The following is a 26,838-nucleotide window of genomic DNA, read 5'->3' as shown; positions in this document are numbered from 1 at the left end:
ACACAGTGCGGTTTGTCACATTGGTATTTCACTTACCTCTCCTTTCAGAACTGGCTCTTCACTCTTCCGTTTCTTTGTTTTTTTAATGGACTGTTCTCTCCAATTTGTCGAGTTTGAATATGTGATACAAAAGTAATGTTTTTCTAATGGGTGGTCTTGTACTTTTTTGGTCTGCTGCCAGTTTTCTTTTTGTGAAAAATTTAATCAACATTTCAACAAAAAGAAGCCTGGCTCCAAAAATAGCAGTTCCCTTCCCCATCTGTGATGATACACAAAAAATATTCATTTTATCATGTATCCAGAGGTTTTTCAGGTGCACTAGAGACTGAAACAACTTGAAATATTTTCCCATTTGAATATTAAAGAAAAACATACACTTTACACCAAATATGGCCCTACTTATTTCAGGAAAAAAAAAAGAAAAAAATCTAGGTTTCATGAAGGTTTTTACAGATCTTTTTTATTCTACAAGGTTAGCAGTGTTCAGTTAAAGTACATTCTTCTTCCTCAGTTCGTATAGTATATCTTAGTATCTACCAAAAAGACAGCTGGTACCCATCTGTCTGTGCACAATGGCACTTACACTGCTAACTTAATTAGCTCTGTTTTTAGCTGCTTGTTCCCTCCTCTCCTTTCACATATCACACACTGTTCACTTCAAGGATGCCATACTTTTTTTAACTATGTCTCAAATACATCACTTTTTAAAAATAATTCCCAACAGTGATGAAACAAATATGTTTCGGTCCATCAGTTTAAAGTCCCAACACACCAGCACAGACTTGAGGAGGAAAATAAGTCCATTCATCCATCCACAGACTCACACAACCTTATGCAAAAAGGTTAAATAGAGATGACCCAAACTGAGACATTTGGCCTAAACAACCTTAAACCTGGGGACTGACAAAATCTAACCCTGTCTCAGCACTGCACCAGCCAAAGGGGGAAACCTCAGTCAACCATGACCGAACGGGTTTGCTCAAGTCTTGCCAGCTCTTGTTGTGCAGCCTAAACAATTCGGACGTATTCTCTCAGTGAGTAAGAGTCTAGGTCTCTAGACGGGGTTTTTTTTAGGTGGCATTTTAATTTCCCTGCAGTATCTTTTAAATATCATAAGTAAGCTTAGTATCGGGTGGTTTTCTGCAATAAAAAAGCAATATAAAAATATAAAAAGTAAAGCAATATAAAAAGTGCAATGTATCTATGTGAAAAGCTACTGACATTTACACTTGTGCTATTTTAAGATTAACTTGTGAAATCATACACTCGCATTTTTACAGCACTTGAGAAATAACAGACATGCTAGTTACTACACCTGGGGATCAGAGACTTAGCAGGGAACAGAATACAAGTTCATTGTGGCTCAAGGGGACCCCTCTGGTAAATGATAGCAAAATGGACTACAAACCATCTGTTTCAAATCATGAAGAAATCCAACTACCAATGCATTCTGCTGAAAGCAGAAAGGGTTAGCCAGCGTTTGGGTGCTGTAGTACGCTGTGAACAGCGCATCGAGTCAATACGTCAAGAGCTCGCCTGCTCTCCTCAGCAAAATTAGGCACCATGCCTTTCCAAACTGGATGGATCTGACACTCAAATCATAACTCAGCTGAAGTAGGCTGAAGCTTTAAAGTGTAGTGGTGAGAATTTTAATCTCTTAACAGATGCAGACACCTAAATGGGTCCCTAACACATGTAAATGATAGCACTTAGACAAAAACTTTGGGGGTTTTGGTGGTTTGGGTTTTTTTGAAGGGACAGAAAGAAGAATCTAAAGGAGAAATTAAGATGTCTCCAGTCTTACCCAATGTTCCTTTTAAAGACTGATCCCCACCTGCTTCTGCAGGCAGTGTTGTCCCACCAACCTCAGACAAGTATGAAAGGGAAAATAACAAGGAGCCACAAGTGAGTTTGCGTGGTTAACAGCTCGCTCTCTTGAAATTTCCTGCCACAATACATCTTAAAAATATATAGTAAGGAGATGACTACATTCCATCAAAGGGGCTAAGACTGTACATTTAAAATGTACTGTATTTCTACTGGAAAAGGATTGTTCCCTGCTATCCGTTACTCAGAATTTACCTGAACTAATCATCAAAGCAGCAGTATAGCAGTGACCTCAAAGGTCCTTCCAGGAAAAGCCTCCCTACTTTAGGAAAAGCGTAACAGAAATCCTAAGTGCTAGAAGTAATTGAACTGCTTTTTGACTGTGGGTAAATGAAATTCTGTTTTTCTTGGAGGCCTTTTGAGAATAGGCTTAAATGTTAAAATCTTATGAATCTGAGAATAAATACAGTCATCATTAAAACTTTCCAAGATGAGATTCACAGCCTCTTCATACCTGCATGCTACAAACACCACACACACTGATAACAAAACCACCAGCCCCAAGCAAGTCTCAAGTCTCCATGGCCTGTATGAAAACTCTATCTCACAGTAAGCAATGAAACCTTCTTTACGTGAGATGTGAACCTCTCTAGACTGTGGCTCGAAGTTGGCTATCTTAATGTGCTCATCAAAAAAAAGTGAAAAAAAGAACGTGAAATATTTGCAACATGCAGACTGGTCAAGATGCTGCAGGAAGCAGAATTTGTGCATCATGATTTCAAGTATTTACATGCACAGCTTCGATGTTACTCATTTGACAAAGACACACTTTGGTCTTTTATCTCTGACCCATTACAACCTCCCTAAAATATTTACCGGCACTGCCTCTGCAAACTTCCCACCTTTGAGCATCTCCCAATCTATTCTCATTGCACAAAACTCCCACGAGAACCTATTCTGTGTGCCAGCAAGCGCTCAGCATCCGTGTTGAGAGATACAAACTCAGCCCAGATCTTACTGGAAGGAAACTGGATGCACTTTGCTAATGGTCACCTCTTCATAAGAATGGTGTTTCCTGAAGTGAGATTAGAACTTGCAAAATGGGCTTGCTTAATAGCACCATATTTCAAATCCAAAAGGAACTTCTAGGCCTTTGCATTTGGTGTTTGAGAAATGTCGGCACAGACAACACTTTCCAGACTAAGTAGTGAAGACGACTATTACAAAACTTCATTAGTCAAGCCTCAGTTACCACAGTCAACTTGAAACCAAGTCACGTACGTGAAAATACAGCATTTGCTGATACACGTTTTGCAAACAGATGGCCAATTTAGAAGCAAGATTTGGATTTGGCCTGTTCAAAACCTCTTCTGCAGCTTCACCCCTTCGTGCAAATGCTCTATTACTTGCACAAATTTACATATTAGCCCAAAGCTGTTTGATTAAAACCTAGAGCATCTCCCCATCTTGGGACAGTTTGCACCGGGATACATGCACAGTTATACAGTGCAGAAAAGCAATCCCAGTATCACACAGTCACCTCTTTGCTAGAAGTAGCAATAGCTGCATCCACTGAAACAATATCTCCTGTGTGTTGCTTCAACCCATTACAGTGCAAGACAAACATTGCTTTGGGCAGGAACAGAAGCGTGATAGCTAGATAAGAAAGGAAGGAAGGACAGGCAGCAGAAAAAAAGGAGCAGAGAAAAGGAGGAGGGAGTGGGACCAATAACACTTCTCCAAATAAGACTGAATTTACAGCTGCTGCAAAAATACAAGCCCCTCAAACTTCTGAGAAGTTAACGAGTCCTGCAGGCCCTAAAGGCATGGTTGCCAGAGGGAAGAAATCTGCAGATGCAGCCAGGTGTGGGATGATCCAAAACAAGAGATCTCACCGAGCCGTGGGATCTGCTGCAGGGAGCTTCCCCCAGCTGGTGGCACCCACCTTGGCAAGCCCCAGGGTGCAGGACCAGGTGTAAAGCCTCTCCAGCCTCTGCATCCTCCAGCTGTGGACCACATCTGTGGGCAGCATCCGCCCTCAGCTCCGCTGGCGTGCAGTCCCTGGCCTCTCCGCACCCTCTCCCAGGGGTGTCGAGAGAGGAACTTGAGCTCTTGTGTACTTGGCCTCGCCACGCAAACATCTCCCAGACAGTGGGAAATCACGTCTTCTTCCACCTGGTGCCATTATTGCAAAGGAATGGGAAGAAGACCCAGGAGCCATTTTAGCCATTTCAGCAATGGGAATGAGAACACGATGCTCTCTATGTCTAGAAATAAAACCGAAACCGAAAGGGGTGGTTCTATTTATAGAAGTGGGGCAAAAACAGATCAACAACTTCACTGTGTTCGTTTTCGTGACCTCTCGCTCTTCTTCCTACTCTCTGTGGCGAAGCTGCCGGGGCGAACAACTCACTGCAGCTGGCCCTCGGAGTCCCCGGGGCACTGAGTAGCAAAAGCAGATCCCTCACCCCAGCCTAGGCCACCCACTCTGGCAGTCCCACCTAAGGAGACCCCCAAAACCCATGGGGTCTAAGAGCACGTCACCACCTTCCACGAAGAGGGCCAGCAAAGGGCTGGGTGGGTTTGCTGGTGTCACTCTGTGGCCAGGGGCCGGCCAGCCCCCCCCCATCAGCAATGGCTCCAAAGGGTCTGGTGAAGGAGCGTCATCTGTCCTGCAGGAGCAGAAATCAGCAGGTCCCAGGCACAGGGATGTCTGGGGGGGCCGTTCGCTCCCCTGCCTTGGTGTGCGCAGGAACTTACAGACAGGTTTGGAAGTAGCTGCGGTGCAATCTCTGGCTGTACTGTGGTCACTGGGTGCGTAAAAATCGGAGAGCAGAAGATGGAGTTCACCGCCTTCCACCAGCAGAAGGCAGCTCTCTCCATTGCCCGTTTCCTCACAGTTCACCTGAATTAACTTTCATTGTCCTGAGGTACCCGGAGTGCGGTTGACTTGAGAGGAGCAGAGATTTCCAGATATCTTCTGGTTTACACTCCATCCAAGTTCCTGCAGAATCCAGATTCGCAGATTTCACTTCCAGACAATATTTCTGACTGGGAGAAACCCATAAAAGGGAATGTTTTAACTGTTAGTCACTCTCTAGACCCTCCATTCTGACTGGTCTTTTAGGAACAAATATTCTGCTGCAATGAATCTCAGCTGCAAACTGATCCCGGGGGATCAATATATCAGATCAATCTCAGTTAAGCAACACAATTGTGAGACATTCTCTGTGGAAATGTGAACAACAGTGATCAATAACACTCTGATTTGTAGGCACACGCGCATGTGCAACAAGGAACACAAGGGGATCTACTCCTTTTGCCCGCACGCTGCGGCGTGAGGGGTTGTGCCCACCTCCCATGTCATCAGTGATGCAATGAATTGCTCTTTAAAAGCCCCCAAGCAGAATTTGTGGAAAAATCTATTTTGCGCTGTCTTCACAAAAGAAGGATCAAGGCATGCACCTTGCACTTTCAGGCAGAAGACACGTGTTTAAAGGCAGTGAATAAATCATCGTCCAAAGACAAGCTTGAGAAACAGGCACCAGAAATCAGGGCCCCATTGTAGACACTGGTTTTATAGCATAGCCCAACCACCCTTTTTCATCCTTTTCAGCCTAAACCTCCCTTTGTTCTACTGGGCACATGTTTTTCCTTAGGAAACAACCAGCTTATCTCCTCTCTAATTAACAGTCATTTACCGCAAGCTCTCTTTTCCCTCTGTGAGTTGGAGACAGGGTCGGCTGAACTCAAAGGACTTGTTCTCCGCTTGTGTTTCGCGTACCTGAGGAAGGGCTTAGGGGCTTGGGAGAGCCTCCGAGTTGTTGTTGTTCATGTCACTCATGTTGTTGCCGCCAAATCTTAGTTATTCTAACAAAACCCACCACTCCGAAGCACCTACCCAAAATAGGTGTGACTGGCACTTGTTTGTCCCCGAGTCTGCGGCTGAGAGCTGTGGGTGCCGTGGCCTGAAGGCAACGAGGAGCTTCTCACCTGGGGCAGGTAGCGAGGCATTCGGCACCTCACGAGTGAAAACTTTGGCCGAGTGGACAAAACATTGCTTCAGTGCTTCATATATAAATAACACAGGGGGCTATGCATTCTCCATCTCAATCTTTTCCTTTTTAATCAGAAAGTTAATATGCCATTTAACTGATACTTCCCATGGGAAAAAACGCTAGTCTTGTGAAATACAGGCACTCTGATCAAGGAAGGCGAGAGGTAAATTTTGTCTGAGGTCAGTTTGACCGAGACAGAGTATTTTGTTTAATTGGTACACTCTGAAATACTTAATCGATGCCATAAAATTTATAAAGCGTTTACCTATCAGCACCTATCAGCATTTTGCTTTTTAAATTCTCTTCCATGACAAAATCCAACCTTTTGTTCCTTATTTCAAGTTAGGATACAGAATAAAAAAAAAAAAAAAGCTTCTAATGATAACCCTCCCTCACTTTACAGGAATGTAGAGAAGTTCATTAGTATTTGTGAACCATACTAAGTTGATATAATTTATGAGAAAATGAGCACTTTGGATGACACCAAGTAAGATATACATAAGGCTCCAAACTAATTAATGAAGATAAAGAGAGTTTTTGAACACTTACCCCTCCCATGAGGACCATCTGTTGTAGACTGAGTACGGCACTTCAAGAAAAGTCTATAAATGTACGTAGATGCTGAGCAGTAGTAAAAGGTGTCTGGGTTAAGTTAGGAATTAAACCCTGGTATTTTCCAATTTTTCAGCTTTTTTTTTTAAGGCCTTTTTCTAAAGGTTTGTATTACAGCATCAACTGGTTAAGTTACGCAAGGCAGTACACAAACACATGCAGTGGATGACAAGCCCTGCACTGAGGAGCTCAGCATCATGCCAAACGTGTTAAAACCTCTGATGGGCTTTAGGTACCTAAGCCCAAGCATGCAGTTCCCTTCCAGATGTCCAAGGTATTTGAGACACCCCCGTCACCCCAGGAACCCCAACATTTCCGCAGCAGCAGCTGGAAGCCAGCCAGGATACCAAAGGGCACCCATGTTTTAGGGACTCCGAGTAATCCCTCTGCAAATACCCCTAATTACCTTGGGTCATCTGTAGAGAGACAGTGCTGGGAGCAAACCTAGAATTCATTTCCTCGCTCCTTTGTGCGGGTTACCATGCCATATAGGCAAAGTTAACCTCTGTCTGAATTTTGTGTTGTCGCTTCTAACGTCCGAGTTTGTACATTGGTTACTCTCCAGCTGCAAACTCTTCTGTGCCTTAAAACGGAGAGAAGGTGGCCCGCTGCCTTTCCGGCTCCTCGTTCGTATGCCACTGCCACCTCAGGTCCCTGATTTCACGAGCAGAACTACTGGTCCTTCACACACCGCACCCGCTCAGGGATCAGCTGCTCACCCGAAACGTTTTACAAAGGGCCTCTGAAGGCAAGGTGACATCCATGACCCGTTCATGTCAATATTGTAAACCGCAACTTTTCAACAGCCGATTTCCAGGTTCAGCCCTCTCAGCACTGTGGATCGAACCAAGAACGCTGTTGGCCGCTCTCAGCTGTGCCATCCTTGCTCTGAATTAGAGGCCTGGATTACCAATTTACCAAATCACTTCATCTTAAGCATGTGAAGAACTCTGTTGAACCTGATTGCTGGCTTACATGATTGGCAGTAGCCGTGGGTTTATGCACTTCACTGAACATGAGTTTAAACGATGCCACTGAACAGCTGTGTGACGTGAAATAAATCGCTTCGTAAAAATCCCTGGTGTTTTCACTAGTGTAAAACTGAGATCTGTCCCGCTGGCACAGTTTGAAAAGCACTAGAAAAATGTTTTTATCTGAATGGCAGATAATAGATGAATTCATGCTTAACTTGCATTATTCCATTTTAGAAAAATTAGTTTAAAAAAACCCTATCATAGCAGCACAGTAATGATAATTGCAGCTTAATTACCCATAACTGATTCTTTATGCCCTGAAATAATTTATTCTCCTTTTATACTTGTCTCTGATATCCATTAGAGTCATTACAACTGTGAGTCTGTAATTACATACTTTGCATTTTAACATTCTATGCCAGTTTGTGCTCTCTTCTTATCTTTTAGTTAATTTCATTACCGAAACATCAAGAAAATTTCCATACAAATTTTCTTGTGATTTGATTGGGGTAGGTTTAGGACTTAATGAAGCCCAGTGAGCCAGTTCTTAGGACAAAGCTTCTATACGTGCACACAAGTCTGGCTCTGCCAGCTGCTCTGTGTCGTCTGCACCGTGGTAGGATCTATTGCTAGGAAGTCTGCCTTTAGGTTTGGGACTACATTTAAGCATTAAATGGTGGAAGTTAGGACACAACTAGGGGCTCGGGAGAAAGGAGGTTAGATTACATCTGTGTTAAGTTTGAAGTTAAACAAATGCTTAAGCCTGCAGTGGGGTTGACAAGGCTCTTGGCAAGGCTCTTCTAAGAGGACCCAGGTCCACTTTCTGCCTCGTGGCACCACCAGTAGAGACACAGGGTTACCAAAAGCCAGGCCCCCTCCTTGCTGCAAGTAAGCACGCTCTGTGCCATCTACATGCATGTGTACGCTTAGCACCGGGGAAAAATTTGGTAAAATCATTGCAGCAAAACAGAAGAGGAAAACATGAATGCCCTTTGTGCTTTGCTTTCTCACAGGTCTAGCCTTGCTAACGGCTTTCTGTCTTAATTGCCAAAGGTTAGGAAGTATCTGGCCCAGGAAAGCAACCGTGTGGGTTACACTCTATTGCCTTCATCAAACACCAAGGGAGACACTGGTAGCCCAAGGGGCTAAGATGGTTTAATGGTTGAGGGGAAAGGTCTCAAACTAAAACTTCTGCTTTCTTACTATCTCTCTGACTCACTAAAAGCTCCCAAACACATCATTTACTCTGTTCAGTCTTTCAGCTTTGCCTCTTTGTAAGACTAGAGTCTTGCCAACTATACCGACAGGACTCTACCGAAAATTGTCTGTAACCTCCCCGTGACAAGAGCCAAGGCTAACAGTATTTTACAATCCCTTCACTCCAACAGTTGTTTCACAGCCAGAAAAGCAATTTTTCCATGGCTAACATGGTGTGGGCAAAATTGCTTAGGAGATGCAAATATTAAAATAAAATGGAAGTGTGGCAATGCCTTTTAATGGACAAATTACGCTGAGTGACAAATACGAGGTTGTGCAATAAAAATTTCACACGGAGAGCAAGTAAAATTTGAGCTATGTGCAGCAGTTGGAACAAATTATTCTGACTTTCCCATGCCACATATTCACCCCATAGAACCACGAGAGCCTGAGAATGACACGTTAAAGTGAATTTCCTCTTTTAATTTAACAAAGGAAAAAAACCTGTCATTTCCTCAGCTGGAATGGGTATACTTTTATTGAGTCAGAGATTTATTTTCTTAAACAACAAAACACCTTCCTCCCTCCTTCTCTCCCTGGTTTATTATTGTTTAGAACATGAGTGGGATAAACCAGAGAGAAAAGGAGGAGTAAGTATTTCTAGAACAGAGTTTTTACCCTTTATCAGAGCGTATGCTGCGTGGAGCCACAGGATTACGGAGTGAAAATTAAGTGACTGCAATTACCTGATGTTCTCCTTTAATTCCCGCAACCAGTAATCTCCACAGCAGTCCACGCAGCAATACCGGCGCCTGACCCTGCATTGCCACAGCTCCCCAAGCAGCATCAACACCACAGTGTGTTAAAAAACCTTTTAAAAAAGGAGGTTAAGTCAAAAGAAGACAGTTGTTACCAGCCTTCCCGTCTTTAATGGGTTGGAAATAGGCCAACAGCTGGGTGCTGGAGCTCAGCAGTGAATTTGCGCATACTGGAAGAGAGCTGCAGCCCACATTTTTACAGCTGCTGGGCGCACGCTCGTGTCCCTTACGTGCACCAAAATAGCCTGGCAAGCAAGGGACACCCCTCACGTGCAGCTGAAATCCTGGCCATAAAGCACGTTCCTCCTGTGGCAAAAGAAACCTCACAGTTAAGTTCCTGGGATTGCTTCCCTGCTGGACTGCTTGGGATTTAAGGGCAAAGTAAGAACCAGCAGCAAGTAAACCAGGCTGGCCATGACTAGCGCTTACGGAATCCTGCACAAGCAACTTGGCACAACTCAGTGCTGATACTTCTTTAGTGATGTTGGAAGGAGAGAAAGAGGTTTGGGCCAAGATGCTGGAGCTTATGGGTGGGCAACAGGGCACCGGACACTGAGGTGGAAATGCATTCACATTGCTATTAGCAAATTTGTTGCCTCGGACCATTTTGATACAGCAGAGTCCCGTGTTGAACGCATGGTAGAGTCCCCTCTCCACCATAGGCTCTGTTCTTGCATTTGAAGAAGTTTCTCCAACAACTTCAGTCTCTTGTTAGCAATATTTCAGTCCTCATCCCAGACCACAATATAGATACAAGCAGAAGAATTAACAAGCTCTCTGCACCAAAGGTGGCAGCCCACAAAACTAGACTTTCCCCCTTTCATACAAGGTCCTATACTATCCTAATGCTCTAGCACGTGTCTTTCAGCAAAGCGACCCCCCAAAAAGGGCTGCCTGTTGTATCTTTTCTAATTTGCAGGGTTTTAACTTCCATCTCATGGGTAAATGTTCTGCATTCTTCATTACTAATGTTTAACTTGCATATTTAAAAGCCTTGTAAAAAAATTGTTTCAAATGCTCCTTTTGATGTTTGATCATTTCCTTCTCTGCAGTTGTTAAATTTCAAAGACACATGTTCTTTTGCTGCCCTATTTGCCCTCCTCTGTCCTGTGTACATCCCTCCTCCCCTCACGAGGTACAAATTTGGGCCTCTCTTGCCACTGCTACCTACACAAGTCCCACAGAGCAGTGAGATCCGCTGCTCAGTTTCCAATGGTCTCAGTTTTTTTATTTCCTTCTTCCTGTAATCACTGCAATTGTGCCTTTCTTCACAGGAGCTTGATGGTTTTGTGTGTTCTCTATTGCCTCTGCCAGCACCCACTGTGAAGCTCACACCTGGGGTTGCTGCTTTCGGTTACTTACCACATACTGTAAAGAGCAACAGCTCATACCCGTCTTCACGACTAGCTAAGATGCTCGACTATGCTTGGTGTGTTTAACTGAGGAAAGTCTTCAACAGGTCAAGAACGACTGAAGAAAACCAGCAGCTCTGGAGCAGCAACTGGAGTGGAGCCGACAGGAGCCTGGCCAGCAGTTGGCCGGTCCTGCTAGCTTTTTAAGCTCAGTCAGTACCTACACTTGGAGAAACGGAAAAGCTGTGGGGCTCCAGGATTTCAGATACCTTTGTCCATAGGAAGCAAGTGAAACCCTGAAACATTTTTCAACTTACACCACATCCCATGCCTTCTGCAGATAAAAGCGCACGGAAAGGCAGGAGCCCGGAACGCAGACTTCCTCCTCCTCTCGCAGAGACCAGCCTAGTCGGAAGGAAACATCTACTGCTTATCTCCACTTCACAAAACAAGACACAGCCCGTGGTGGAAAAACATGGGCAAAGGCCAACAAGAACCCTGGGGGCACAAACAGCGGCTTTGCATCAAACCTGCTCAGTACTCACGGCTTACGACTCGGAAAGCCTGAGTTTTTTGGAGCTGTGCTTTTATGTCGTGTGAGAATCTGGCTCGAGACTCCCGTTCATCGCGCTCTCTCGGCAAGACGTAATGCCAGCTCGCAAAAATCATATGCCTGAAAGCAGTGTGGCGGGAGGGCACGTTCGCAACACACCCGGGCTCTCCTTTGTGCAACTTCTTCTTTCCAAATGACCCAGCGCTCACTAATGTTTCTAAGCTTTTCGCTTTTTTTCTTCAATAGGAAAACTGTAATTCTCAGAAGAGCAACTGCACCAGGAGAAAGGGCTTTAAGGAAAAAAAAGAGCAACAACAAAAAAGCCCTCAAAAGCCCGCATTTATTGTCAAAATCTCTAAAATGATGAGATTTGACAATAAGGCTTTTGTTCTTACGATACACGCAACTAGGCAACATGCAGCTTGATTTCTGCAGCCAGCAGATATTCAAAATACTTTCCACATACAATAGGTGTCAATTTGACTTTATTTAAGGAAAAACGGGGAAAAAACAGTAATTTCCATAATACACAGAAGACAAGTTAGATAGCACTGCAAAAAAAAGGCTGAGTGTTTTACTTGTCACCAGTCTGCTTTGCAGCTCTACGATTAGTAATTTTAATGCAGTTTGTCATTTTGTATTATTGTTTAGCATCTTTATAATCAGCAGAGTTTGGGGTTATAAATCACAAAAAGTGTACTACTACTACTATGAAAAACTAAAAAACCCACAAAAATCACTTTCAAATAAACCATAAATATGTGATGCACATTAGTGTAACAAAACCATTTTTGTAAACATTTTCTCCAACATAACATGTGCATAAGATAAAAAATAAAAACACTGCAGTCATACAAGTTAGGGTTACTTTGACTTAAAGATACAGAAAATTATTACTTATTAAAGCTTAAAACTAAACCTAGGAGCTTTTCTTTTCTTCTTCGCTTACAAAAGCACTGTTTGAAGAGTTCGATGTTGGTATACGTAGTGGTTTTGTAATACTGTTTTTGCCTTGCCGTGTTGGCACTTCTGTGGAGGCAGAAGCTGCCAGGCGGGCAGCCCCACCGAAGGAAGGAGATTCCCCCCCCGGAGCCTCAAAACTTCAACAGCACATATCCGTGACCTGGGCATCCCTACAGTACTGGAGCATCTTCCTCTAGGTGAATAGCATCAACTTTCAAGGACTAGATTAATTTTTGACCACATAGCGCTGGAAGATTTAAATCACGCAGACTGACATTCGATCGAATCAGCTTCGGCAAACTACACTACAGGGCAGCTGTGTGATTACACCCACGTCTACCATCACGTTGTGTTTCCGAGTCCCCTTTAGTTCATTATAGTACAAAAGGTTGATCATTCTTCTGGCTGACCACACCGGGCCTGAAAAGAACACATCCTTCACCTTCAACGCTATCCAAAAGTCATACAATTAAAAAAAAATAGTTCTAGGTACTCCTCCGCCAGCAAATGTAAGGCTTTCTTGAGTTTTGATTCTTTTGAGGGGGGTGTGGGGTGTGTGTGCACACACGTGTGCTGGCGGTACGCATTTACCGCTCGCTTTTCAACCGTCTACGATGTTCGAAGGAGAGTCTTCAGCAGCAATGCTGTTTGGGGTTGAAGGATTTACAGCAGTCAGATTTGACACCAAAAGAAGGGTCTGTTGAGTCTGAGCTTTGCACACTCGGTGCTCTTGGCTCTTAATTGATTGTGTGACCAGTCACTCGAGCCATCGGCTTGACTGAATTGAAGAATACGTGTTTAAAAAGCCCTACCTGTCATGCCATGAAGGAAAGTTAACCACAGCAGAAGACAAAGCCCATGAAACACTGGGAGCCTGTTCACTGAATGAACAGCTTAAGGCAGCTGTCAACAAAGTACCCCACCAAAGGAATTAAAAAAAAACCAAAACAAAACAAAAAAAGAAGTGAAAACAAAAAGGATGAAACAAATGGCTGAATTGTGACACTGTGCATTATTACAACACCAACAGATTATTATACACTCAAGGTTTCTCAAGTAATGAACATGTAGCCATTAAACAAATTATTACTCTCAAGACATTTATTACAAATGTCAGAACTTATTCATAAAATAAAACTGACTTTAAAAAAAAAAAAAAAAAAGAAAGAAAAAAAGCCAGAGCTGGGATCTTACATCTAAACACAGGTATACGCTGTTTTTATGAATAAGCAGTATTAACTACATTCTTAGAAGAGTTTTAGTGCATTGCATTCTTAAAAAAGAAAAACATCACCGCCCCAAAATGTTTCCTACAACATTTAACAGTTTATAGAACTAGCCTAGTTATTTTTACCTGCCTGTTACTAAGCCCACGTGTTAGAAGAGTGAAACCTCTGGGTTTAGGCTAAATTCAGACTTCTATTCAGGATGAAACTGGTTTAAAAAAATGCTTGCTTCATCAAATTTTGTAAGCAAATTACATTAATCAGTGTCTCACTGCCATACCGCTACCATTATTGCCCCAACGGACCACTCTCTCCTCCTGCTGAAACTTGCTATGCAATAACAGTCAGAAACCTTTCAATCTGGTAGTTTTGGTATTAAGATTAAATTAGACATTAATGGTTTTCATCTAAAAACGTATAAACTAAACCACCTCTTTTATTTTATGCATTAAAAACAATGAGGTAGGCACAAAAAATAAACATATGTAGTTTGGATTTTATTTCTCCTTTTTTTGTTTTTGTTTTTTTTGTGTTTTTTTTTTTTTTTTAAGTTCTGCGAGTGCAGACTGTGGTAAAACTGTTGTTGCACTTCTAGGTTTAAACAAAAATTAAACCTTTAACTGAGGCAGTGCTAATACTGTGACATAACCAAGTTCTGGCCTAACACAGAATCATTATAGAAAATGAATTTTTTTTTCCTTTTTTCTTTTTTTTTTATTTTTTTTTTCTTTTTATCATCTGCACATGTTTCAGGCAATACCTGGTACACAGAAAATGACTAAAGTTATTGGCCAGGCCAAAATAAAACTGCAGAAACAAAAAAACTGAAGAATTCCACCCCGAGCCCCTTCCCACCCTCCCTGTCCCCAAGAAGAAGTTATCCTAGTCACTGTGTCTTTCACATTTTATAAATATTAACTTCTTAAAACCTGCACCTTCCTCTTTGTCCACATATTGTCACATTACAAAAAAGAAATGTCAATTAAATACATTGTTAACATTACTAGACTAGATCTGCCCTCTGTTTCAGCCAGTCTGACTCTCTACACCACTTCTCACCTTCTCTTGCCTGCCTCCTGTCCACTCAACAGCATGTTCATGGTAAGTCTGGGTTTTTTTTCCTTTTTTCCCCCCTCTGTTTTAACACTAACAAACAGAGTCCTTCAAAGCCTAGGAATCCTGGAGCTGAAGGGAAAAGAAGACCTATAGCTTTCTAGCGTGATCCCAAATCTCAAAGACATTTTAGCACCTGATGGCAATATCTTTACAGCACCAGCTGCGTCGCAGCCTCAGTTGAAAAACAAAAAGAAACCTAACACCAGTGATGCCTGCACACACATTTACACAGAGTGCTGCATTAGTGCAGGTCTGTACTCCAGTTGAAAATAATTCCAAGTTATGAAGATCTCAGACTCTGGATGTCAGCAATTCCTCGCCAAATCCCACCGCTTCTACCAGCTCAGAAGAGAAGTCCTGCCAAGGGTCATGAAATAGACTTGACTGCTTCCACCCGACCGTACGGAGGCAAAGAAAACCTGTGAAGAAAAGAAATTGGTGAATTCCACAGGTAGGACAGCAGTGGCTCTAATTTGCCTTCACTGTCCCTGATATTTACAGCGCAATCGCAGTGCTGAGCTGGGTCTGGTGGGGATGGAGTTGACGTTCTTCGTAACAGCCCGCGTGGTGCTGGGCTTTGCATTTTTGTCTAAACAGTGTTGTTAACACACCAGTGTTTTGGCTACCGCTAGAACAACGCTTGCACAGCATCAAGGCGCTCTCTCCGGCCCCCTCACCCCTCAAAGGCCAGTGGGCTGGGGCTGGGAGGGGACAATGCTGGGACAGCCGACCCAAACTGACCAAAAGGATGTCCCATAACGTATAACATCATGCTCAGCGATAAAAGCTCAGGGGAAGAGAGAGGCCGGGGGGGACGTTGTGGTGATGACATTTGTCTTCCCAAGCGTTACGCACGCTGAAGCACTGCTTCTTGGGAAGCAGCTGGACACCCGCCTGCCAATGGGAGGTTGTGAATGAATTCCTTATTTTGCCTGGCTTGCGTGTGCAGCTTTTGCTGTCCTTATTAAACCGTCTTTATTTTGATCTACGAGTCTTTTTGCCTTCCTTCTATTTTCTCCATATCCCAAAGGAGAGGGGAGTGAGCGAGAGGCTGGGTGGGTGTTTGGCTGCTGGTCAGGGCCAACCCAACCCAAGTACCCAGTTAAAGTACATGTTTATCATCTTGGCCAAGCTGGGGGTGGGGGGGTGGTGTCAGGGGCGGAATTATACCTTGTCATTGCGTTCACATAAGAACTTGAGTCTTTGTGCCCTTTTGTGCATGAACACACCGTCCAAGTGTCCAGTTTCCACTGATCGTATTTCGATAGCTTTTTCTCCCCAGCCCATAATCTGGTTGGATCGGATGTACGCTTTGGAAAGAAAACACAGCACACAGCCCATTAGGACAGGTAGCAGGCAACATGGAGGAACTGAAAAAGCAGAGGAATATACTGATGCACTCTAGTTAAAAATTACCTGCATGTGCATATTATAACTACACACATGTTCAGAGTGCTATTTCTGTCCTCAGCACCTTCATGATGCCTAAAAATACCTTTTTTTTCTTAAATTTCCCCATGGGTTTTCTATGTCAGTTATATACTTCCTCCCTGAGCATTCATGTCACAAAGGGAACTTTACAACCTTCAATTAAATGGAAGGAACGTCGAGTTTTTACACAGGCTTTTTCTCCCAAGTTTGGCAAAGAGACAGGCTAATGAGGTGTTGACAAGGAGAAAGCAGAACCCAAGGTTTAAATAGACTAAACCCATCCACTCCAGTATGTCCTCAGCACCAGCTCTGTGTTACTTCCCTTCCTTGAAGGAGTTTGTCAGCAAAATCAGAGAAAGAGGAGAGGGAAAGGGAACACTAGAAAAAAATGAGCTAGCCTCCTTTAATAGGAGTAATACTTCAAAAAACTGATCTCCTTGAGAAAGCCAATTGGTCTGAAAAGCATTCAGTGTATCTCAAAAGGGGTTCATGTTAAGCTCTCCAAGTGGAAATAGTATTATTTGTCATACTGCTTTCCTTTGTGCACAAATAAAGCAAAAAATCAAGCATTTTTCCTTAGAGTGTCACTGGGGGAAAACAGATTAGTAGTAGCATGAGGGAAGAAATCTGTTCTTGATAGCAGTAAAAAAATCAAATAAAGGAGAAAGTCACCAGCATTATGAAAAGGTATATTCAAAAAGCAATTTGATGGATAGTCTTAGGAATGCTGCCAAGAATAACATATGGGAACTTAATGAAGAATAAGCTGTTGCCTCTGATTTGCATGCATACTTAACAGAAAACTAAAAAGAAGAACAATAGCTCTTAGCAAGCAAAATTAAAAAATATTTAATTTTGCAGTACTTCCCTTTTATAGAATTTTTTCGTATTAATTTTCAGTGAAATCAAATTACTACAGTATAATGTATACCTATAACACTGCATATACCATCATGCTGGAAATCTATTTAAGCATGTCACTCGTGGTAACTGGGCCAAACAGCTTCTAAAAATTGTCAGATGAGATGTTCAGATGGTGTCAGCTGCCTCAGTGCCATTTACTTCACAGGCACTCCAGTCCCCAAAGGCCCTGCAATTTGCCAGCTGATCTGCTTGCTTTTAGATCTAGTCAAGAGTTAATCACCGCAGGAGTGAACATGCAGTGCATGACACTTCTTTAAATTTCCTCCTCCATTATTGTTCGCGTTGCTCGAACAGCTATCAGCAGTCATGTTGCAATACATGCATTCATTCCGAAGCACGTAAAATACAATGTGCTTGCCCAACAAAAGGAAGGTGTGACCGCAGCCCATGCTACGCTCAGCACTGAAATATAGCAGCACAGGCAGTAAGAGCGATCTTGGTGCGTACTTGTGTCCGTAACAAATCTGCGCCCATTTTACTACACTCGTTGCTCCCACTCTCAAAACTACCTTATTTTGAGCTGGAGAGATGTGGGAGAATTATCATGCTAGGATAGATGAGCAATCTGCAGGTGAATTAAACACATCAAATCAGATATACTGACTGTTATCTAAAAAGAATTACCCATAATATCTTACCCATCTGCCACCTTACATGTCTTTATACTGAAAGGTTTCCACAACTTTGTGGCTGTCTAGCAAAATTCTGCAGCAGCCTACAGAGGCCCTGGTGAGTTTTTTACTCCTGAACTCCACAACTTGTTTGGATTTTGTTCTTAAAAACTCAGCACAAAACAGATCCGTATGATTACTCTCCACTTTGCGCAGCTGTTTTCCAGGAATACTACAACATTGCTGCTTCTGAATCTGAAGTCGAACCTGATGCACCTTCCTTCTGCCCGCGTGCACACACTCACGCTCCCTAACGGCACGTTGTATATGATTCGCCAGAGGCACTTACCAACTGAAGTTGGCATTTCTCCCCACTGCAGAACCACATCCTTGGTTATCCTTCCGTACGTGTTGACGTAAACTCCTTCATCCTCATAGCAGACCAGTAGCTCCATGCCATCCGTGTTTGGGAGAATGATGATTGCGTGAGGTTGGATACTGCTCTGGATCTACAGAGACAGGAGAGAAGAGGAAGCCTTTTGTTTTAATGCCGCAGAGCCTGTGCTGGGAGAAAGGGCTGGGTGAATTTTGATTTTGGCTGACAGCAGATCGGGGATTTACTCACTTTAGAAGTGCTAGCTCTGCTCCCCCCTAGCTAGCCACCCTACACAGTGACAACAAAGACCTGTAAACCCTTGGGGCACAAATCCTCTCATCTCAAGGCAGACATCTAAAACCAGGAAGGATTAACTTCTCTGTACGAGTGCCCATTTCTTTCCATAGGCGGAAAGGGAGCCTGGGGCAAGCAGCTCAGATGCAGACCTCAGACCCCTGCACTGTAGTGAGTAGTGCTTGGGGAGGTACATCCCACACTGCAGGCCCATCTGACAGCTCTGTGTACAATAAACAACAGGAAACCTTGGTAGCTAAAGCCACCTGGCCTTTGCCAACCCTGTTGACTTTCATCAGTGGGCTGTCGTGTCATTTGCACTGCCACCTTCCCTGCAGCCTCTGCCGGGCATTTGCAACGCACTCGGCCATTTAGCTGCTACCCCTGAAACCGTCACGTTGGCCCACGTCAGATCTGAGTGGGCAGCTCCCAACCATGGAGACATACTGACCACAAGGAGAAGACAGAGAGTGAGGTGCAAGCCCCTGAGCACAGGTGGCCGCATCTGCTCGGACCTCTCCACCCAATTGACCGCTGCCAGCATCTGGCAGTGATCCATAGGGACAGCCTGGAGTGATGGTCATCTGAGGAAAGGAAGGGGCAGGGGCAACCAGAAAGAAAGAAAAAACCCGACCCCGGCAGCAGCTCTTACATGTGTTGGTAGATAAATATCATAGACCGATCCTGAATCCACATCAACGGCATGGAAGCCAGCGCAGGAGCCATAGATCACTTTTAGTCTCTGACCCTCTTCTACGGTTAGATCCACCAGCAATGGCTTATGTACCAATTCTCCAAACGACTGTGAGACAACCATCAGTGAGATTTACTTTTCTGCTTAGAACCAGTGGGTTTTATAAAAACATGCTCTAATGCATATATTATGGGTTTATTCCTCCCATGTCCCTCCAGCCCCCATCCACCAGACCAGTTAGGCTAACACATCTCTCATGGACAGGGACAGATTACTCTACAATCTGTTGCGTTTCCATCACATAATATTGTAAGCTGTTTTCTGTGGGGTTTACTTTAGTTGGTCAGTTTGTTTTTTAGTAAGAATTGTTTTCCCCGAAGTTCAGGGCAATTTGACGCTCCCATAGTGTTTAGTTCAATCTGCACAACCGACAGTAACTGATTTGTCTGTAAATCAGTCTGGTAATTATACCAAGCCAGCTAACTTCATTCTTGCAGCATTCATAAAAAATAACAATGCTGAGTATCGCTTAATGACTTCTTCTGCTCAGATTAAGATGTTTAGACTCAGTTCACTTCTCTCTGCCTCATGTTTTATTTATAGAGAGATGAAACAAACAAACTTGTGATATTGTGTCATTTTGATTATTAGTTTATGCTCAGTTACAATTTAGAATTTTAAGCGTACTGCCTCTTAGAACTAAAAAACCTCATAAATTAAAATAAAATACAAAGTTTGTGGGAGATTTACCAAAGAACTTGTAATATGACCATGATAAAATGTCAGAACATTTTTGTAAAAGGGGTAACTGTGAGTGTCTATGAGAAAATCCTACATACAGCTGAAATATACTGTTACCTTAAAGGCCATAAATTTATGGTATGGCTTTGGTGCCCATGCATAGACTTCCACAGAACTCTTCAATGCAATTACCAAGAACTTGATTCTTTCATATTTTACTGAAATTAAACAAAACAAAAAAGAATTCAGCAGTAATTCCAAAGTCATTCCAGTTACTTCAGGAAAGCAGAAAATGACAATATTTCTCCATACTTACATACATTTGGAGGTTTTTAGTAACACTGCATTTTAGGATTGCTAATTCTATGTAGTTAAGTATTTTGACACATTTCTGCCACAAAAATCATTACTCTTATCAGTAACCGAACCTGCCACCATGTTTCGAATTACCTAGTCGGTACACACTTATTTACGCTTATTTTTTTCCACATTAGACAGTGCTTACTCATCAAGACAAGAAAATCGGTTTTCAGACAGGGACATTTCCAATAAAAGAAGGCTATGACTGTGGCAGAACGTGTTGGCAGTTCCAGTCAGCACTGGCAGCGGTATTTTGCACTGATGGCAAAATTCCCCAGAGGAAAGGAGGGAAAAAAGGAACTAAAATAAAAAGTTAAGAAACAAGTCCATTTCAAAAGCAAAAGGCAAGTTTGATAGCGGAGCATTTTCCTTTGTCCCTAAAGTCTGAGACAACTCACTTGAAAAAAAAAAAAAAAGTCCACAGAATTTATCAGAAATAAAGTGTCGTTACATAGCTGATCCACAGATGCTCGAATATATCTCCGTTGCCATATTCAAACAGCTGGCTAAATGAACCATCAGAAAAAGCTCTGTTCACTACTGCTGTTCTCAGGAGAAGACTGATGAAGACTAGGAATGGCCATTCCAGAAGTGTTGCTGGATCTGCAGCTCCAGCTGCCATCTGGATTTGGGAAGGAACAGATCATGGGGACTTCGAAACACTGAGGTTTGTTAAACCTGTCTCCAGCACTCTTTTTAGGGGGAGAAAAAAAAAATTAACATTATTTAGATGACACTGAGAAACTTCTGGAGGTTTCTGCAACCTCTTCACCCTGATTTTTAGGGGAATACGACACTTTTCCAAAACAATGAGTAATTCCATGCACGTTCACCTTCTGCCATTATATCTCCCAACCAAAACTGATTTTGAAACATGGCAGGAGTGAAAATCTCAGACTTGTGAGAAGAACACTTCTTTAATAAACACTATTTTAAGGTCTTTTAGATATCTTACTATTGTACAAGCCTGCAGTTGCTGTCTCTTGGTAGGCAACAGGGAGACAAAGCTAGTACTTGCTCTCTTTTTACTCTGCAGGAAAGCAAGACTAACAAACTATAAGTGTTAAAGGACTTGACGGTTTTTCAAAAGAAAAAAAAAATTAAAAAAAATCTCTCAACCTCCACAGCTGTACTGACTAAAAAACAGAGCTTTTGTTCAGTCTTGTCTAGCTTACAAGACTTCTTGGAATTTTTTCTTGGGGAAGCGGGGGGTGTTAAACAAAACCACCTCATCTGTGAAAGGGGACCTTTGATAATCCTCATACTTTGCTCTGGGTGCTATCTGGGAACTCACCCAAATCTTAAGTTTCAAAAGAGCAATTTATCATTTAGAGAAGCCAAAAGTTGCCTGAAGCAACCGAGATCCATAAATACCACTTCACCCTGACGTCCCAGACCCCTGTTGCATCAAAGAGACAAGGAAGCAAATCAGTGCCAGCTGCCTCGATGGCAGCCTCCAGAGCGTGAGCCCAACTATTGGCAGAGCTCATCCTTGGGAACTGAAGCGCAGCTGTCAAAGCGGCCTCTCACTACCTGAAGAAGTCTACAGTATATCTATGGTTCAGAGCAGTTACCTGCAGCCCAGGGTAACAAACCCCTCTTCATCTGGAAGAGAATGCTCTTTGTTTCAGATGCTTCCCTGCTGGAAAGCCTCCTTTCAATAGCTGTTAATGTATTGTTAACAGGCCACTTCATTATGCTGCTGACACCCCGGGGTATGATACCAGAGAAGTACATTATTAATTGTTTTTGGGGTCAAGCTCCTGGTTCAGCAGTCACTTACTGCCATCGTTATTGATTACGCCCCACCAGCAGGTTTTTCCAAGAGCACACGCATGACAGGAGGAGACTGAGCTCAGGCTGATTGCTGCTGCTCCACATTGACTGACACAGCTGGAAAGGAACTGAGCTGGCTCTTAGGAGAAAACCAAATCAAAGGCAACATCCAGTGCCCATTAAGATGCATCATGAAACCCAAGCAGGAGAAAGAGCTCTTGGTTCATATCCCCATCTGCAGGGCAGCAGGCTCACTGCATACTCTGCTGACTGAATGCTACATGTCTTTCACTAGTTCTGGTGGAAGTTTCTACAGCCAAATCCATTTAAATTACTTAATACCACTCAAAAGGCACCTGCCTAGTGAAAACACACTTCATCCCATAACTGTACTGCAGTTGATCTGAGACGGCATTAAGAAATTTCGTGAGCTAAGGGGAATCAATGAATCATCTTGAAGTTAAACATATGCTTCTGTTCCCAGATGCCTCCCCAAAGCTCGTGCACTAGCTGCACTTGCTTTCTCCTCCCACTCTCTTTTTTTTCCTTTTCTTTTTTTTTTTGCCCAGTCTTTAAAATCTACATTAAAGAGAGAGACTTTTTTCACTCCGTTCCAGCATGTGATTTCATCGTGGTAAAAGATTAGGGAACCCCGTTGGTGAAGAGAACAGCTGCTGGTTGACAAGAGTCCCTCTGTTACCTAATGGGTCTAACAGAGGTGGCGAAACGTTACCAGCCCTAACTGGCCTTATTAGCACTCTCCTGGTAGTTGCATCCACTACGGGAAGGAGACAGATGGGGGTTTGTGCCCGCTCCAGTTCACAGCCCAGCATCCCACTGCAAAACCTCTCTCATATTCAGTTTAACTCAGTAACTTGCCATCTATTCTGGTCCTTTGCCAGAAAAGTTCACCCTGAGGGATAGGGAAGACAGCTAGAAATAAACCCAAACCTTAAACCCAGCAGCTACACGCACTGCAGTTCCCTTTCTGAGCCAGCTTTTATCCTGATGATTTGATAATCGCATTTGCTACTCACCAACTTTATAGTGCACACAGCCTTCCAAGTCGCCCACCGTTGTCCAGCCCTGTTTCTTTTCTACTTCAGGGTCATTGTGAAGGATTTTATTTCTTAACCAGGACAAATAGTAAACTCGCAACTTGTTCTTCTTACCTGGCCACAAAATGAAAAAGTTTGGTTTATCTCCATAGGAAGATAAGTGCAAAAAACCCTGCCCAAGCAAACAGAAAGCCCTGCAGAGCAAACCAAAATAACAATGAAGGAGAAGCTATGCAACCACAGAAATCTCCCTCAGTTTTTAAGTCCACAACAGCTTTACTCCAGACTCCACCCAAACACACGCTTTCCCGATAGTCAATGACAGAGACACATGGTAATACCACATGAACATAAAATGACAAACTCAAGGGAACAGCTCTTCAGTTGTCTGATTCTTAGGATGCAAACAACTTTTATTAGAAAAGCCTTATAGTCCCACAACAAAAGCACCAGAGAGTCATGCACCAAGATAAAAAAAAAATACATAGCTAAGTCAGAATGGCTCTTTTTTGCACAAAACTGTAGGATAGCAGCAGGATGGAATTTGAGGCCCAAAATTATCTATACAGCTATTAGAAGAGAGTAGGACTGGTTTGAAAGGAGGAAGCGAAAGTGAAGAAGAATATGGTGATGAAACGTATTTTATAAATTCTTCCCAGTTAGTTACCAGGACATTTCCATCCCTTGTATCATGCTCAGAGACACAAACTGGTCAAGTTTTATTAAGAATGTTCATTATTCCCCTGGTAGAAAAGCACACCAAACAGCAGCACTAAACAATTTCATTACCGAACCACTTTACACCAGTTCTGTTGTAAGGAAAAATGTACAATACCTGAAATTACAGTGAGAGAATTTCACACAGCCCATGCAAACTTCATCCGCTTGCTAAAAGCTGACGACTGCTTTGTCAGCAGCCCTTCCCTTGTGCTGCAAGGGGTGTAATACTTATCAGCCTGCACACAGAAACTGCAAGAGGTTTTTCTTCTCCACAGGCGAGAGAAGCTACTTGTCCAGGCTGCCCTATCTTCAGCTGACAACACATCTGCCACAGTCATCAAAATACAGCTCAGACTCTTAACTCTCAATACGAGAAGGCCTCTTTGAATGCAGAGCAAGGTTCATGATAAACTTTATCAGTGATTCTTCAACAACTAATGGCCTACAAAGCATTTGCTGAACTAGCGAGAAGGTGGCCCTAAATGCATATACTCAAAGTTTGCATCCTCCTTCCTCCAGCTGCTTCGCTGCCCAAAGCCATTGCAGTCCTACAGATGAAGCTGGAAGCGAGGAAGAGAGATGATCCCTGCTTTGACTAGGAGCCATTTAATAAGGCTCCACGAGGTCTCTGCGCAAGGAAAGGAAATCGGAGAAGCTCTCAGGGATGCAACTTGTCAGTGGAGTAGCTCCATGCTAGTGCTTCATGAGCCACGATGAGGCAGCCGGGTGACTGTGGACAGTGTTTCACGGCCCTTGGAGCTAAGAAGAAGACAGCTGACCTGTCCTGCAGTCAGTGCTGGGCTGGCCAAGTGACACCGTACTGGTCCACACTGCAGAAAGCCATGACCTGCCAGCCTGCCAGCCAGATCCAGCTATAGAGTTTAGCTAACGTCTTTAATTTGTCTTTTTAAGTTTTCACATGATGCCTACCGATGGATCAGTTCACAGCTGACTGCTCCTTTCCGAGACAGGGATGGGCATACAGCATCAGGGGATACCGGTTGCAGCAGGACACGAAGCCCGAGCATCGAGACCATCTCGCTGCGCCCGGCCAGCTCCACACTGGGGTCCTGGAGCTGGCACAGAGCCCCTACCCCGATGGCAGGGGATCCCCTAACAGAGCCGGGCTCCTCAGGAAAAGCAGCTGCAGGGGCTGGGGCAGCACGTGGGGAAGCACAGCTTGCAAACAGGCTGCTCCGTGGACTCCAGCACCACAAGCCGTTCCATTATGAAGATGCACAGTTTAAAAGATCCTTTTATGATTACTTGGATGGGGAAGGGCAGGAGGAAAAGAGGAGGCAGTTTCACAGTCAAAAATCTGTTCACTGAGCTTAAATTTAAAGCGGAATTGGACACCTGTTTTCAAATACTAGACCTGGTATTTAATTTTAAAAGCCCCTCTGCTCTGATGGCACGAAATGAAATGGGAAGTAACATTGCACTGTCCTTTGTTTATCCCCACTACAAATGTGACAGCAGATTTGGCAGTAAATGAGCATCCGGATTTACCGCCTGCCTTCATATTTATTAAGCCACATTTCATAAAGGGATAAAGCCCCATCACTCCCAAAGTTTTCTAAAGATTTGGAAAAGGGACTAGAGCAGGAAACAATATTCCCAGAAGTCCCACATCTGACCAAGGAAAGGTCCTCCCAAGAAAATACTGCAAACAATAGCCACAAGAGCCCTTTTAGAAACACTGAAAAATAGGGAACATCGTCCAGACCAGAAGGCACTGCAGTTCTGGGCAACAAGAGTTCGGAAGGCTCAAGGTCAGTACAATGCACCGAATGTTTTTAAAACCATCACAAGTCCCTGTCCACCAGGAGACAAATTCTCTCTCAGATATTTCCACAGCTTTAGCCTCCCCGGTAGCTTAGTCAAACTTGAAGACTCAGAACAAACAGCACACACGGGAACTTCCCAGCACGTGGCTAATTTTTTTTTTTTTTTGGTTCACATGATGTGCACCAGGGTACTTCTCTCCAGCCAGAAACATTTTTCAAAACAACAACAGAGAAATATCACAAGTGCGTTCCCATTGTGTTTTAGTGTCTAGACCACAAGGAAAGTCACAAGACAGGAAATTCCTCTGCCTTTCAGCAGCCTGACGTGAAAAGAGCAGCACTGGTTAGTTATATAAACGTGGCTATGCATGTATTTCAACAAGTTATGCTGCTCTTAATGTTCATATTGGGAGTGGGGGATTACATCTTTCTGCTTGTAAATCTCTACCAGCCAGTTTAAACAGGTCTCAAAAATCTGGTCTCTTTTTTTTTTTTTTCCTTTGTCTAATTGTTCTGGTCACGAAATAAGAAAGAAAAGTCTGCTCCAGCCATCAAACAAACTGATCAGCCAGTGACTTGTATGAGAACTCCCAGCTCCGATTCTCCCACAGATATCGTTTCAAATGCAAAGTCCCGTTTCCTATATAGAGTTTTTGTTTTTACTGTTGCTGTGGTTTTTAATTATTAAGCAGGCAGATTCCAACCAGTTCTTCTGCTCTGTCATCCCTTCCTACCTTCCCGAGTGCCACCATCAGCCAGTTGGGCTGGCAAAACCCTTGGGGAGCCACAAACAGAGCATGTTCTGTATGCACGTCGCTGCTCTCTCCTCCAGCATTTTTATGACTCTCAGCACTGTATTAGTATTACCTTAGCAGTCGAAACTATGTTTTTGCCTCCCAACAGTATGAACTGAAGAACACGATCAACTACTCTGCTTTGACCTGCAAAGCTTTCTTGCACCAGCTGTAGCAGTATCAGTATCTCAGTATCAAAAGCTTTGCTGTCAAAAAGTTTTGTATTGCAGATATAAATTGGGGAAAGAATTGATTTCAGGTTTTCAGACTCGAGAGTGTATATTAAAATCAATTTTAGGTGACAATCCCCTCGAAATCTTAATGCACTGCAACTTCACCGCACAAATGTGGCGACACCTTTCAAACCTCACCACCGTCAGCCCATCACTTCCTGCAAAAGTTGAGAGAACGTACCATAGGGAGCTGAACAACGCTCCCAGCGAAGCGGCAGCAGTCCTGGGACAAAGCTCAGAGGCAGCTCCTTAACCAATCTGCCAAAATGGACTGTTTGCAGAAACATGACCTCATTTCAGCATTCCTAGTTTGCCTGGAGAGGTGGAGCAACTCACCGCAAAT

At 43.4% G+C, this 26,838-nt stretch overlaps 1 protein-coding gene across 9 annotated transcripts in view; it reads right to left on the bottom strand.

Moving 5' to 3' along the window:
• Positions 1–11,859: 11,859 nt before the first annotated feature.
• Positions 11,860–26,838, bottom strand: part of MAP4K4 (mitogen-activated protein kinase kinase kinase kinase 4) — a 171,561-nt gene continuing 156,582 nt past the window's right edge. For all 9 annotated transcript variants that reach the window (XM_052773596.1, XM_052773597.1, XM_052773601.1 and 6 more), the window contains 6 exons: positions 22,941–23,075; positions 19,885–19,985; positions 18,985–19,134; positions 18,012–18,171; positions 15,867–16,006; positions 11,860–15,115 (listed from right to left, as the gene is read on the bottom strand). In XM_052773596.1, coding sequence (XP_052629556.1) covers positions 15,032–15,115; positions 15,867–16,006; positions 18,012–18,171; positions 18,985–19,134; positions 19,885–19,985; positions 22,941–23,075 — 770 coding nt within the window. In that variant the 3' untranslated portion in view covers positions 11,860–15,031. The remainder of the gene's footprint in view (positions 15,116–15,866; positions 16,007–18,011; positions 18,172–18,984; positions 19,135–19,884; positions 19,986–22,940; positions 23,076–26,838) is intronic.

The sequence above is a fragment of the Harpia harpyja genome, chromosome 22, assembly GCF_026419915.1.
Source record: "Harpia harpyja isolate bHarHar1 chromosome 22, bHarHar1 primary haplotype, whole genome shotgun sequence".
In the NCBI taxonomy this organism is placed as follows: domain Eukaryota; kingdom Metazoa; phylum Chordata; class Aves; order Accipitriformes; family Accipitridae; genus Harpia; species Harpia harpyja.
Note: the sequence above shows the minus strand (reverse complement) of the source record. Positions and strands in the feature narration are given on the sequence as shown.